Genomic DNA, 15,711 nt, shown 5'->3' on the forward strand with positions numbered 1-15,711 from the left:
CAGCCATTTGTCTGAAATGGTATAGGGTTTCCTGCCTGAGTAGGGGCTTGGACTAGATGTCCTCCAAGGTCCCTTCCAACATTATTATTATTATTATTATTATTATTATTATTATTATTATTATTATTATTATTATTATTATTATTATTATTATTATTTCCCCTTTCAATTACTCAGTGGGATCAGGCGTTCTTGTAAAATGTCATTTCTCGCAACAAATATAGGAAACTTCATAATGAATGGTAGCAGTATACAAAAAGGAGAAGCTGGAATGTCCTGAACCTTCTCAATATCTAACTGATAATCTTCAGACATAGCTACTACTTCCTGTGTTAAAGCTTCCCTAAAAACATCAGCATACATGTTATACCTGGGCAAAGACCTGGCCTCTACCTGTCTTTCCAGGGGATACCTTTGAGTCATTGTTGACTTCTGTTGACCGCCTGGACAAGCCTCTGCAGTTTTCTTAAGATTTTGGAAGTGGTTTGCCCTTGCTTGCTTCCTAGTGTTGAGAAAAAGGAGCTGATCCAAAGTCACTTGGCTGGCTTCATGCCTAAGGCAGGAGTAGAACTCACACTCAGTCTCTTGGTTTCTAGCCTGGTGCCTTAATCACTACACCAAATGGCTCTCTCTACCAGCCTATCTAGTAGCAAGTCACAGACCTCCCCTTTTAGAAGGGAGCTGTCACTGGGTTAGTCAAAATGCTTTGCCTTGGTCAGGCAAAATGTTTTGCTTCCCCACTGACAGCTATCAGTGGTCAGGCAAATTGCTAGTTTCTAGATAAGCAGCAAGTTCAACCTTGCAAGATTTGGTATCACTTGTTTCTTCCCACCCCATTCCTCACAGTCCAGGCAAAGACTTTTACTGCCAGAGATGGTGACATATAATTTGTTAGTATCAACAAATGCTTCATCCTGAGCTGACCTCTCCTCCAGTTCATATAGATGTTAAGCAACAGAGAGGAAAGGGGTGATCTCTGAGATAAACCATAAGTGAGCATAAGACATTTGTGCGGGGTCTTCTCTCCCACTATGCTGCCTTAAGTTATCTGCTTAGGAAGAAGTGGAACATATGCTCTCCATTCCTAATCCTTGCAGAGAGCCCAGAAGAGTATTGTCATCAATGATATCAAAGGTCATCTGGAGGTCTAAAAGGAATAGGAAGATATACACTTCTTATCCAAGCCTTGACAAAGTTCAGCTATCAGGATGACCAATTGGTTTCCAATCCATGCCCAGTTTTGAATCCTGTTTGGAAAAGAATTACATAATTTGCTTCCACTAGTATACGGTGTTTCAATTTCATCATTTTCTCAACAACCTTTCTTTAAAAAGGATAATTGGGGATAAAATACTATTTGCCGAAATCAGCGGGATCCTTCCCCCCAAAAGACTCTTTAATCCAGCCATAGTCCTACTTCACTGTGTTTCCTGAAGGATCCAATTTGGGCATCGATTGAGACCACATGTGGTAGAATTCACCCCACAGATCACCCTATCCACTTCCTCAGCATCAAGATGCCAGAATTAAGCTCAGGTATCCAAGATCTCTTGAGTCTTGAGATATCTGCTGAAAGCACCATAGGGAAAGAATAGCCAAAGTAGGTTGTTAGATAATTTAGAGCTGAGCCTTTTTCATTATCCATACACCCACATATACATGCTCACATCAGTTGATTGTTTAATGGGTGTAATTATTCCATATAGTTCTGGGCAAACTGTAGCCCAAGGGTTGATGCTTGTTTCTTGCTTGCTGTCCACTTTGGGCTTTCCTGCATTTTTCAGTTGTGTGGTAGGTTTGGGCAAGTCCCTTAGATTAGAGTGATCTCTTTCATTGAAGGTTGATGGTATACACATTGGATCCCCTGCACCAAGTGAAGTGGTGCTCTTTGGGGATGTTGCCCTTCCATTATTTTTACATTGCATTTCACCAGCTTAATTTAACAATACTCAGGCAATGAGTTTTTTCTAAATTTTGTTTTGCTTTGTTTTCATATAGCAAATGTCCAGCTTTTAAGGGCAGATTCTTCTGGCCGATTATATTCCACTGAGTCTGGGAGGGTGGGGTCTGTTTTAGCAAATGCTTCAAGTGGCTTGGTAACTCTTGCATATTTTAACCACCCACTTGCTGGGCCAATCATATTTTAGGCCCCAGTCTGGCTGTGCCAGGTCTGACTAAAGCAGAGTTTAGCAGTGAAAATTGTGTCCTTGGATAACCCAGGAGTGTGGGGCTGGGTGGGATGTATGCTTGGGTCAGCCCCCTTGCCAGTCATGTAATAGAAAAAGCCAATTTTAGAAGATTAAGCATTTCCTTGATTGGGATTACTAGGGCAAATATTCTCTGTTTAGGGGATGAACATTTTCTGATGCTTGCACTTAAAATAAGCACAGCCTTTCATGGTGGGAAGTATTTTCACAACATGGTAGCATCTAGGAATCACAGGGATGACAAATTTGATGCTGATGTAGGCTAGCTTAAGCACTGAACTGCATAGAGCCTGGATTCCCATTCAAAAAACAGCTTGGCTTTTGTTATTGTGGTTATCCAGGCAAGTTTTTCAGGAAACTGGAGAGTGCAGGTAGAGGTTTCGTGGAAGAGTAGCATCATCTTTTGGGGAATTCTGTTTTGTGCAGTTGAGAGATTGTGTTATTATTCAAACTGCTGCAAGGTACTTGATTGGTATTTTAGTTTTGCAAAAGGGGTGAGAAATCTGAAGCAGTCTTAGGATGGTTGAGGACACACAGAGGAGCAGGTGTCTTCAGTGGTTGGTCCATGTGTCACCTATAGGTGATGCAATTCCTCATTTGCCCCGTATCTTTCCAGAAGCAGAAAGGTCATGTGGAGGGAGTAGCAGGCCATGTCCTGAGGGTTGCTATATCTGCAAGATGAGCCTGCATATCAGCCTAGATTCTGATGTAAGGGCCCAATGAGCATCTTGACCACCAGAGCCTTGGTGGAGCAGTGGGCTAATGCCTCCTTAAGTAACACCAGCTGCCTGCAATTAGTGCAGGTTCGCATCCCACCAGGCTCAAGGTTGACTCAGCCTTCTATCCTTCCGAGGTAGGTAAAATGAGGACCCAGATTGTTGGGGGCAATTAAGCTGACTTTGTAATAATGCCACTGGGGGGGGGCAAAAGCCCTAATAAGCAGGCATATACATAGAATGAAGGCTACTGCTAAGCTTGTAAGCCGCCCTGAGTCTTCGGAGAAGGGCGGGATATAAATGGAATTAAAATAAAAAAAATAAAATAAAAACTTCATATGGCAGTTAAAGAAACAGGCATTTGCTGCTAAAAGAGGGCAACTGTGAATTAGTAACTGCTGCACTGTAATCAAAGGTATAGTGTGCTATCTCTTAACATATTTATTTGTTACTGCTCTGATAACCACATAGCAGCCTTATTCAGAGGCCATATATCTTTCATTATTGGAGTTGATAATAAAAATAGAGATGTCTGTTTCAGAAACTCCATTTATAGAAGTGGAATTGCTTTATCTTACACTTACATCAAATAAGCAGAACAGGTAGAAGAGACAAAGCCCAACTTTTAATGTTCTAATCTAAGTGTGTCTCTTGGTGGATGTACAGAGGTCTTCCAGATATGCTGTGATCCTTTGCTGGAAGCATCTTATTTGGGAAACTGGTTTGCTAGTATTGAGAGTGTTTTGAAGGCCATGTAATGATTTACTTGCAGAAAGACAATTAGGCAAGTTATCGCATGGAACAAGTCTTCTGCTGGTGCTTGTGGAAAACCTGCCCCAAGCCCAGATATATTCAGTGTTCCTCCAAATTCAACATTTCTCCCCGAAAGAGAATATTTGACTTTTATTTAGGGTGCATGAGGCTTTCAAGCTTCTTTTGGCAAGATGCCCTGTTAGGCTATTTCCAGAACTGACATGCTTCTTGTTTTCTCAGTACGAGATTAATCTTTGTAAACACAGTGGCATATTTAATTATTAAACATGCCAGATGTGGGTCCCTGAAAATGCTTTCCAGTGTGACATGGAAGTTTATCTGTAGAAGACACACGCTCTAGTCACTTTGGAACCGTTATTGTGGGTTTGACAAGGAAACTGCGAGATGTTAGAAGTTCTCCTGGACAACTCCCTCTGGAGATGTGTCCCAAGTCCAAGGGTAACTGTCATGCTCTAATAATGTAAGCAGAACATTGTCATGTTGAGACTTCCTTGACACAAGCAGAGTTCTAACTCTGCTTCCCAACCTAAGTAAGAAAATGCTCTTCCTGAAAGCACCCACTACACCAAATTCCTAATGTTTAGGAACCACGGTTCCCTTAGTAAATATTCTTCTCCTGAAATAGATGTCCCTTTTCTCCACCCCCCCCATTCTGCAGTATTTGCACTGGTCCCTGCCTCCTGTTGTTTAATTTTCGACTGTTTATAGTTTACCTGAAAACTCCATGTTTCATGGAGTTGAAAGCAATGATCCTATGAAATCAACGTCTCTTCCTGAATTCGTCTTGCACACTTTTAAATGCATCGGGTTGAAATGCATTTTTCCTCGCAGAATTTAGTCTGTGACTTATAGGGAGGGGGGAAAAAAAGCCAACATCAAAAAACAACAAAAATGTTAGTTACATTGTGAGTAATTGTAAGCCATCACGTATTGAGGAACTCAGATCATTACATTTTCCTTGCCTGAAGATGCTTTTAGGAATACTTACATGATAGTGTTCCTACAATCCCTGCAGAGTGTTTTGAATTGATCTGTGAAATCATCTTCACACCTGCTAATCTCAGGACACTGAAAGCAGGCAGAAACACTGTAATACACTCAAGCCAGCCAATAGGAGGAAAGCTAATAAAATTATCAAACAGTTTTATAGTTTTATAGCCAGCCAGATGCAATCATGGTTATTGCTTCTAGTGTAAAGTAGCTAATGTATATGAATGAAACAGAGCAACTTTAAGGGTGGGGTGCAAAATAGACAGCATCCATGCTGGATCAGTAAAATGTCATGGATGTAGATGGCTTGCCTTGCACTTATTCATGGAATTTATTGGCCATGCAGACAGTGGAGTCCTTTGTACTCTCTGAGCTTCGCTATTTGCTTGCAAGCATTCCATTAGCTGACCAGGTATAATATCATCAGTGCTAGTGAGTGTGGGGTTTGTTCCCTATTTCTATACAGTAACTTGTCTTGCCAGTGTTGGTGAGGATGCAGTTTTTTTCCCTTGTTAATTCCTTGATTAGAATATTGTTTTCTGCTCGTTGTTTATCTCCTTACTGGTTCCTTGATTAGGTTATAAGGCTGATATATATATATATATATATATATATATATATATATATATATATATATATATATATATATATATATGTATGGATCTTTGGTTGTTCGGGTTTTTCCCCGCGTAGAAGTAAAGGTGTAGGAGCGACGTTTCGACAGAATCCCATCCGTCATCATCAGGCTGGTGGCTTCAGCTTCCTTCTTCTGGGAGAAGCATGTGGCTGTTTGTTCCTCTTTTTTAAACTGCCAGAGGGGGTGTGTTCTGTGGGTGGAGGTGTGCTCTGATTGGGTGGGGGATTAAGTGTGTTCTGATTGGGTGGGAGTGTGTTTTGAATGGTGGGTGTGTTCTGATTGGGTGGGGGTGTGTTTTGAGTGGATGGGCTGGTCTCAGCTCCAGCCTTATAAAACATGGCACCACCACAAACACGAAGCCGAACAAAAGCAGCACAACTCACCAGCTCAGGTCTAAGGCTGGCAGCTGAGACCAGCCCATCCACTCAAAACACACCCCCACCCAATCAGAACACACCCACTATTATATATACCGTATGTTCACTTTTGGTAGTGGAGACAGTGTTATCTGCTATTTCTAGCCTTCTTATTTTCCTGCTCATTGTCCACCTTTTTTCTTTCCCAGAAAATCTGTTCAGGAGAGGAAAGACAAAATAGCTACCTCATGGCTTCTGTCTGTTAGCAATAGGAGCATTCTGCTTGGAGCATTCCTTTGGACTTACATGTCTAAACTCTATTGGCTGGAGTTGACATATGGAGAGCCTGGCAGGAATTTGCAGGATATTGAGTTGACTCCATCTATTCTTCCATGCAATGGTTGCATCTTCATTTTGTGAGGCGTTGTTCTGAACTTTGAACAGGAAGAACAGGAAGGCACTGAGGCTGCAAATAATGAACTTGAACCGAACAAGAGTGATAAGCATTGACTCAATCCTCTTCTTTACTAGCAGAAGCCGATGGCTTTAGGACTAATTCTGGGGAATTGAAGAAGTGATTTAGAGTATTTGTAGCAACGGGCACAAGATGTATGGTATGGGGAAGCAATATCTGAACTAAGGAAGAATTGACTTGCTTAAAAAAAAAAAGAAAAACAATTAAAAGTCTGATGAATTAGCCGTATGGAAAATCTTGCAAAAGAGGCCTTAATGCATGCACACAACATGAAATTTTAAAACACTTAAGTGGAACCTGGAACTGTTGCAGAATTTAATGTGCAAAGTTTTATTTTTAGTTATTCCATTTTAACCAAGACTCTGACAGCAACAGCACATAAACCACAGAAAACACTGGGCCATTGTAAGCCTCCAAATATCTTTAGGCCTGGTTAACATTTTATGATTGCTGGCTTGGAGAAATGCAAGTAGCTTCAGTACCAGTGAGCCTAAGTGCTTTTGTTATTTGTATCAATTCAGCAAAGAGGAACCGGTTTTTAGAAGTAGTTCAGGTGAGCTTGGACCCCATGCAGCTTTGCATCATCAGACTTCAGGTTGGTAATTGCATTATGCACGGAACATTTAACAACATTCTGTTAAACAAGCAGAAGCCTCTGAAAAGGAAGAAACTGTATTTATTTGCTCGCTGATTTGATTTGTTAAAATAATGATTTTGTAATTAACTAGTCAAGATGGCTTTTCATAAAGTAGATTTTAGGTACTAGTTTTAATGTTACTCATGCTTTGACTGCCATGAAATCATTTTTTTTTAAAAGGCAACTTCATTTCATAAATATCCTAGCGAAACAATGTCTGAATTATATTATGATGAAATTGAAGGGCAGCTGAAAGAATAAGAGGAATGTTTTAGTTAGCCAATAATAAAACTACTTAAGCCGCCCTGAGTCTTCGGAGAAGGGTGGGATATAAATGGAATTAAAATAATAAAAAAAATACTTCCAGATAAAATGGTCCTAATTTCTAATATCTGCAAAGATGTTGACAGACTGCTATGGTTCCATTATAAAACCAAAATATTGCCCAAAGTCCTAAATTCATTTCCTTCTTTTTGAATAATATTATTAAAAGTATTTTTGAAAGAAGATTAGAAACTAATACAGGTAGTCCTCGAGTTATGACCACAATTGAGCCCAGCATTTATGTTGCTAAGTGAAACATTTGTTAATTGAGTTTGCCCCATTTTACAACTTTTTCTTGCCATACTTGTTAAGTGAAGCATGGCAGTTAAGTTAGTTATACAGTTGTTAAGTGAACCCGGATTCCCCATATGATCTCCATTGGTCGCAAAAGGGGATCACGTGACCCCCAGGCCACAGCAACCGTCATAAATGCAAACCAGTTGCCGAGCATATGAATTTTGATCATGTGACCATGGGGATGCTACAGCGGTCGTAAGTGTAAAAAACAGTCATAAGTCACTTTTTCCAGTGCCGTTGTAACTTTGCACAGTCACTAAATGAACTGTTGTAAGTTGAGGACTGCCTGTACAGGGCTAATAAAAAGAAATTTCTTTCTTTTTATTAGCCTGTACCAGTAGCTCCCCAACTTACAAAGAGAAAGTTAAAAGTGAAAGGAAGGAAGGAAGGAAGGGTGAATAAAATATACAGTATAAAAAAGAGGCTTCTTTGTATATATTTAAAATTATTGTTCTAAATTCCTTATCTTTCTAACTAGAAACTGAGAGATATTTCAAACTGAAACCCTGAAATAGCATTCATGATTAATGCTGACAGCATTAGGCTAGAATGGATCAAAGGTCTGGCAAGGCTTCTTTCTAAATTTGTCATGCCTTTCAGCTGCCCATGGAAATAGTTCTGCAGAAACTTTTCAGGTTGGATGGCATGCACGTAAGGCAAATAAATAAATGAATGAATGAATGCCCCCATCCTTATAACTCACATAACTCGGGTTGCCAAAACTTCTAAAGAAGTTTCATCTGGTGAGTAAAAAACAACAACGTAGCATAGGGGAGACTACCTTGGTTCACCACTGTAGTTGCAGGAGAAAAGGAGAACTTCCCATAATAGAAGAAATGCCTGGAGCAGCTATGTCCTTTGTAAAGTGTTGCTATGTTTGCAGGCTGGAGAGAGAGAGAGAAACTCAGTTTAACCATCTTTTGAGATAACATGAGATGACTCAGTCAAGGAACAGTACCCACAATTAACGTTTTTAGGCCTAATACTGTAGGAGTTTTTTCTTGCCTGTAGCATCTTTAAATTATCTATTTAAGGATGTCATATGTATGAACTTTGTAAATACTACTCACATTGAGGAAGAACTTGTGGCAATCAGTCAGTCTGCAAAAGCAGAGCGCATTTCGTGTAGTCAGCCCAAAAACATTTGCAAATTTGTTATTAATATTTTTAATCAGGCTTTTCCCATTCACGTTACCCCACTTAGGCCTAGGTCCCTTGTCTTCACCCACAATATGACTTTGAATTTTAGGAAGAGCCCTTCTATTCTATCACCTCTTACTATGTTCGACTGTACGGTATCAGCACTGGAGTCCTTCCACGTTTTGGGGTTCTATAATCTCCCAAGACTTGAAATGGATACCTAATGTTAGAGCGATCATCAAAAACGCACAAAAAAGAATGTTCTTCCTGAGTCAATTTAGGTACTTTAGACTGCCTCAGGAGCTGTTGATAAAGGTCTGCAGAGAATTATTGAGTCTGTCATTTGTACTTCTAGAAGTGTCTGGTTTGGTACAACAACCAAACAGGACAAATACAGACTTCAACGGATAGTTAGGGCTGCAGAAAGAACAATTGCAACCAACCTGCCTTCCATTGAGGACCTTTACATGGGGCTACCCTTGAAGAGCACCCGGAGGCTTCAACTGGTGCAAAATGCGGCCGCGCAGGTGCTTATGGGAGTATCTCGGTACTCCCATGTTACACCACTCCTGCGTGAATTGCATTGGCTTCCGGTTACCCTCTGAGTGCGATTCAAGGTGCTGGTAATAACCTTTAAAGCCCTGCATGGCTTAGGCCCGGGGTACTTGCGAGACCACCTGCTGCCATTGTCAACCTCCCATTGCCCGGTTCGCTCCCACAGAGTCGGCCTCCTCAGGGTTCCGTCGGCCAGGCAATGCCGGCTGGCGACCCCCAGGGGGAGAGCCTTCTCTGTGGGCGCGCCGACCCTCTGGAATGAGTTGTCTCCGGAGCTACAGATGGCCCCTGACCTTCGGTCCTTCCGCTGTGACCTGAAGACGTGGTTGTTCCAACAAGCGGGCCTGGACTGACTACGATTTTTAATTAGGCTTTTTACTGGGTTAAATTGTTTTGTAATTTTGTATTTATTGTTTAATTCTCTTTTAAATTTTTTACTCTATGTTTTTTAATTTTTATTGTTGTGAGCCGCCCTGAGTCCTCAGGGAGAAGGGCGGCATATAAATTTAATAAAATGAAATGAAAATGAATGAAATGTATATTCCATGAGTCAGAAGGACAGCTGAGAAAATATCTACAAACCTCTCACATCCTGAACATAAACTGCTTCAACTCTTCCCCTTGGTATGTTGCTATAGCAAGGGTAGACAACCTTGGCTCTTTTATGACTTGTGGACTTCAGGAATTCTGGGAGTTGAAGTCCATGAGTCATAAAAGAGCCAAGGTTGCCTACCCCTGCTATAGGGCATTCCGTGCCAAAACAACTAGACACAGGGACAGTTTTTCCCCCTGTGCTATCATTCTGCAGAACACCTAATCCTTACAGTATTGTCTTATGTCTGAGTGTATTTACCCATGCTGTATGACTATAGTATTATTATCTTTCTCATCTTCTCTACTACCCCTTCTTATTGATATCATTGCTATGATTGTTATTGCTCTGTTGCTTTGCATGTACATTGAGAGCTTTTGCACAGGAAACAATTTCCTCGTGTATCTAATCACACTTGGCCAAATAAAGCTATTCTATTCTATTCTATTCTATTCTATTCTATTCTATTCTATTCTATTCTATTCTATTCATAAAAAATTATGGATTTTATTGATGGATTTTCTTATTTGGAGATGGATGTCATTGTACACAAAGTAGCTGGTTTTCTAACTCAGAGAACCCTTTTATTGTAGGTCACAGTGATGTCAGATTGGGGACGCCTTGATACAGACTTTGACCTAGCATGGCTAAAGATAAGGAATTAAGTTGTTTTGAAGTAAATTCTTTGACAGTCACAAAACCCAATATTCCCTCCAGCTTTGTACTGTATGTTCTGACCTAGCAGTAATTTTCTAAGGTCTCAACATTAACCCTGAGTTGTTTTTAACTGGGCAAACGTGGGACTGAACCTTCAAAGCAAACAGAATACTGTTTATAATGCTTTTCCCATAAAAGGAGAAGCATGCTCTTGCTCCTGGAAATAGGGTTATGATACTGTATTGCCACAGCATTTCAGGACAAACAGTGTTGCAGAAATGGCAAAACCTGTGCTTGCTGTGCTGTTATCCCACTTTGCCATGTATTCAGTCTGCAAATATAATAGTCTGAGCTCAGCCATCCAGCCTTTTAAAAATACCCATGTGGGTAGAATTGTAGGGTTTTATAATCGGTGAGCCTTTGGAAACAAACTCTTCCAGTTTTCTAGGACATCATTTATGTACCATTTAAAAAAAAAACAGAATTATGAGTATTTTAACCAATTCTGCTAAACCTTTGGGGTTTGAAACTTTTTTGCTGCCAAAGCCAACTGCAGGAAACCATTGGAGCCTTTGAACAAATTTGATGGCTTGCACTTCCTCAAAGGAAGAACATAAGAGCCACATGAGCTGAATTGTTTTATAGCCTTAACAAGTAAACATGTCAATGGGAGATCCACATTGATCCCATCTCATAAAGATATTAGCAAAGCAAAGAGAAGATTTAAAGATGAGGATTCAGATGAGTAATCATGTACTGGCAAAAAAATAATTCATCACCTTGCTTGTGCCAATAAAAACTGCCCTTTTTTTAGATAGATGCCACATGCAGAAGCGTCTGCATTCTGTGGAATGCAGAAAAATAAAGGCAGAGATACAGGGATTTTGTGATAAAAAACAAGAGATAAGTAGTTGGTGGCCAAATTGGAGCAGAAAGAGAAGTGGTACTGGGGAGAGAAAAAGAGGATGATGAACGGAGAATTTGGAGGTGTGGTATCCCCTGAGGATGAAGGAACCAAAGCAGAAGCACTATGGGAGGGAGTTGTTGAGGGCAGATAGGTGAGGTTGGACTTAGAAATGGCAGAAAATGGACTAACTAGAAAATACAGAAGGGACGTGGTGGCTCAGTGGGTTAGGGCACTGAGCCTGTCGATCTGAAGGTCGGCAGTTTGGTGGGTTGAATCCTGAGTGCCGCGTAACAGAGTGAGCACCTGTTACTCGTCCCAGCTTCTGCCAACCTAGCAGTTCGAAAGCACGTAAAAATGCAAGTAGAAAAATAGAGACCACTACGGTGGGAAGGTAACAGCGTTCCGCGTGCCTTTGGCGTCTAGTCATGCCGGCCACATGACCACGGAGACGTCCTCGGACAAGCGCTGGCTCTTTGGCTTTGAAACGGAGATGAGCACCGGCCCCTAGAGTCGGAAACGACTAGCACACATGTGCAGGGGAACCTCTGCCTCTACCTCTAGAAAATACAGAGTTAAAATTTTAGCAAACTCTTTTACCCAGTTATGCAGTAAGGCCCCTCTTGACCTAATTCCTGTTTAAAAGTGGTTTGGATGATTTGTATTGCACTCAACATTAACTTCCTCTCCGTCCTTTAGAATTGAACTTGGTCATTAACTGGGGAGCCTGGCCAGCTTCCAGGGATTCCTGACCTTTTGAATCTCCTTCCACAGCTACAGGAGGGAAGAGGGATGTAGGAAAATTGTATGGGAACTTGAAAGTTTGTTTTATAAATATGCAAGGAAGTTTTACATTTGAACTTGGCTTTTATGCTTTCTTTGTTTTTCTTCTCTGTGCAGCCATCCACTGAGGAGAGCCCTGCAAAACATGTAGATACCCCGGTAAGTTTTTCTCTTTTAGAGTTTAAAGTTATTGACACTACATCTCTTCTGTTCCATGTCCAATAGTTGCCCCTCTAATTCTCTGCAACGACATTGGTCTTTCTGGCTATGATAGCTGCCCAAATCCCTGGTTCATACAGCTATTTCAGCTTTTCCATTGTGTTATCATATTTCTAACCCATTTAGCAACAAAACTACATCTTATTTTCCAGTTGAACTGAACGATGATGCTGGGGATTGTCCCTAAGGCCTGTCAACAATAGTGCAGCTCTGGTCTAGCATCAGGAGTGAAACATTAGTACTAAACAATTTGCAAATGATGTGGCTTAGGAAATGGCAAATGATATGACTTAGGAAATGGTTTTTCAAACATTACATTAAAGTCAGCTTAATTGAATCCATCTTAATTTATTTACATTTTCACTGTACTCTGCCTTGCTTTTCCACTCTTAGGAAATGGAAAATGGAAATAGATAACAAAGCAAAAGCAAAACATAAAATAGTTAAAATCTGGTTAAAAGCCATTAAAATCATCATTAATTTGATGCATTAATTTACTTAATTAACCAAAATGAAATCATCTTTCATTTAGTCTATCAGTCCAAGCTGAAGGGAAAGGTTTTGCCTTCTTTCCTAAAGACAGAGAAATTGGGGAATAAGCTTAACTTCCGAGGGAACTGTTCTTAGTCTGGGAAGAATACAAGGGAAACACAGCTAACACAATTTAAGCCCATTTCCAATCTCTCCTAACTGTACTTAATATTGAGTATATATAACTTTACTTAAAATTTTTACGTGCTGAGTTTATTAACAGTTACGTTCAGAATTGTGTTTCTCATTTTTCCAAAAAAATGATTTGGAAAATAGTATTCTGGGTCTTGCATAAACCAGAGTTCTTCACTTCTCTGTTCTTCATTAAAGCAGGCTATTTTTTCAGGCTTTCAGACACAACTTTTTCTTTGGTTGGCACAGAAACTTGAAAAATTATGGGCTACTTTTATGAAGAGTAGAGAGGTGCTGGGCTCAGGCTTATGCAAGATCAAAATAATTTCCCCAAATTATTTTGAAGCATGAACAGTCCTAATTTATTTAGCGAATGTATCATAAATCCAATGCAGTGGTCTTCATTGAAACAGACTAGAACTGTAACATCAAGTTTAAATAGAAAATGCAACATTGTTTTTCCAATGATGGTGCAATAAAAACATCCTCACATATTCTTAACATAATGTTCACTGATTTGGGAACAAATTTAAGAAACTCAGTATTGAGAGCCACATAAAACACTTACAAAGAAACCAGAAGTCAAATACACTGACTCCTAGGTCTTACATGAAACATACAGTCACTCTGTTACTGCAAGAAAAGAAAGCTGTTAATAACAGAATAACAGCATTGGAAGGGGCCATGGAGGCCTTCTAGTCCAACTCTCTGCTTAAGCAGGAGACCTTATACCCTTCGGAACAAATGGCTATCCTCTTCCTAAAACTCTTCAGTGATGGAGGACCAACAACTTCTGGAGGCAAGCCATTCTCACTGTCATGAAATTTCTTCTAGAAATTTCTTCTAGATTGGATCTTTCCTTGATAAGTTTCTGTCTGTTACTTCTTGTCCTGCATTTGACTGCTTTGAGGAATTGGTTACCCCCCTCTTCTTTGTGACAGCGTCTAAATATTGGAAGACTGCTATTGTGTCATCCCTAGTCTTTCTCTTCATTAGACTAGACCAGGGGTAGGCAACCTTGGCTCTTTTATGACTCGTGGACTTCAACTCCCAGAATTCCTGAGCCAGCCAGGAATTCTGGGAGTTGAAGTCCACGAGTCATAAAAGAGCCAAGGTTGTCTACCCCTGGACTAGACATACCTAGTACTTACAACCTTTCTTCAAATGTTTTAGCTTCCAATTCCTTCATCATCTTTGTTGATCTTCTCTGCACTTTTTCTAGAATCTTAACACCTTTTTTGTATCACGGTAACCAAAACTAGATGCAGAATCCCTAATATAGTCTTACCAGTGGGGTATAAAGCAGTATTATCACTTCTCATGATCTTAATTCCGCCCCTCTGTTGATGTATTGGCTTTTTTTGGTAGCTCCACCACACTGTTGGCTCATATTTAAGTAATTGTCCAATAAGACTCCTAGACCCCTCTCACAGTTACTGCTATTGCGATAGTATTGAACTGTTGTTGATTGTTTTTTTGCTTGATAATATTATTCAGTTCAGAATTCTGAAAGTGCTTATTGGTTGATTATGTACCATCAAGTCATTCTCAACTTTTTAGCAATCACATTTTTCATTCTATATTTGAGAAATATCAACTGTATGAAAGTCACTGTCCAAATACATTGAAAAATAGTTCCCTAGGCACTTAGCAGCTAGCTAAAAGCTCCTCTGGGTGGTCTAGTTGGATGTCGTTGTGATAACTGGTAGAGAATGGAAATTCACCAAGGTATCTTTTATAACTAGATAAGTACAAGAAACATTTTTTTCTAGTTACAGAATTAGCCAGTACAATCTGTGATTTCCTGCTTTAAAGAAGGAAATATGAAAAAGAGAAAAAGCTCAGTCTTTTGAAATATAACATCTGGACCCGCTCTGAGAAGATGGAAATTTCTTGAGAGTCAAGGAGTGTCTGGAAACAAAACTGTTTTTCTTTGAGAAGAAATGAAAAACATCTTGCCCTAAGCCCAATGTCCTTCTTCAAGGACTAGAGTATGAAAAGGCATTCTCTGGGAGAAGTGCCATCGTTTGCCTGAGAAAAAGTATTCACTTATGTAGAAAATTTATACAGCTGCTTATCATAAATACATAATTCTGGGCAGTGAATATTCCATACAAAACTATATTTAAAAAAAAACCCTCAACCCCATAAACAGTTTAAAGTACTCTGATATAAGAAAAAACATTCAGGGCAATATATAGCAATTTGATTAGGTAGCCCTTCATTCAACAATTTATGAATGAAGTTCAACGTTTGAAGTTATGACAGTGCTGAAAAGGGAGATTTGTCTCCTTGAGGGCCTGGTTGCCCCAGCACTCCTACAGTCATGTGATTGCGATCTGGGGCTTAGCCACCTCCTTGCACTCATGATCCCCATTTGTGACCTCCCCTGTCCGATTCCCACAAGCAAAGTCAATTGGCTGGGAAGTTTGCAAGTCCCTCTAATAGTCTCTCCCACCCTCCCCTGCCTGGCCCTGCCCTGCCCTGCTTTACCTTACCTGCCTGCTGGCTAGCTTGCAAGCTGCCTGGGACTTGCTTAATGATCCACAATCCTCATTTAACAGCAGCGATGGGAAGTGCAGGATTGCTTTTACTAAGTGATATGCTCATGTGACATCTCACTTTATGACTGTATTACTTAGCAGTGGAAATTCTGGTCCCAATTACCACAATTAACCGAAGACTACTTGTATCAGGTCCCTTAACATCATGACTAATGCTTTGCCAGATTTTAGCAGCTTTCCAGAAGTCCAGGAGAGTTGTGAGTGTGACTTAGACCTCCACC

General features: G+C 40.2%; 1 protein-coding gene across 13 annotated transcripts in view; it reads left to right on the top strand.

The window, feature by feature from the left end:
- Positions 1-15,711, top strand: part of TNS1 (tensin 1) — a 402,998-nt gene that overhangs the window by 256,045 nt on the left and 131,242 nt on the right. For 12 of the 13 annotated variants that reach the window (XM_083349831.1, XM_083349836.1, XM_083349838.1 and 9 more), the window contains one exon: positions 12,162-12,203. In XM_083349831.1, the coding sequence (XP_083205957.1) occupies positions 12,162-12,203 (42 nt within the window). Of the gene's footprint in view, positions 1-10,327; positions 10,377-12,161; positions 12,204-15,711 lie in introns of those variants that run through there. The other variant, XM_083349842.1, reaches the window with a different exon arrangement.

This window comes from Vipera ursinii (assembly GCF_947247035.1).
Source record: "Vipera ursinii genome assembly, chromosome: 1".
Lineage (NCBI taxonomy): Eukaryota > Metazoa > Chordata > Lepidosauria > Squamata > Viperidae > Vipera > Vipera ursinii.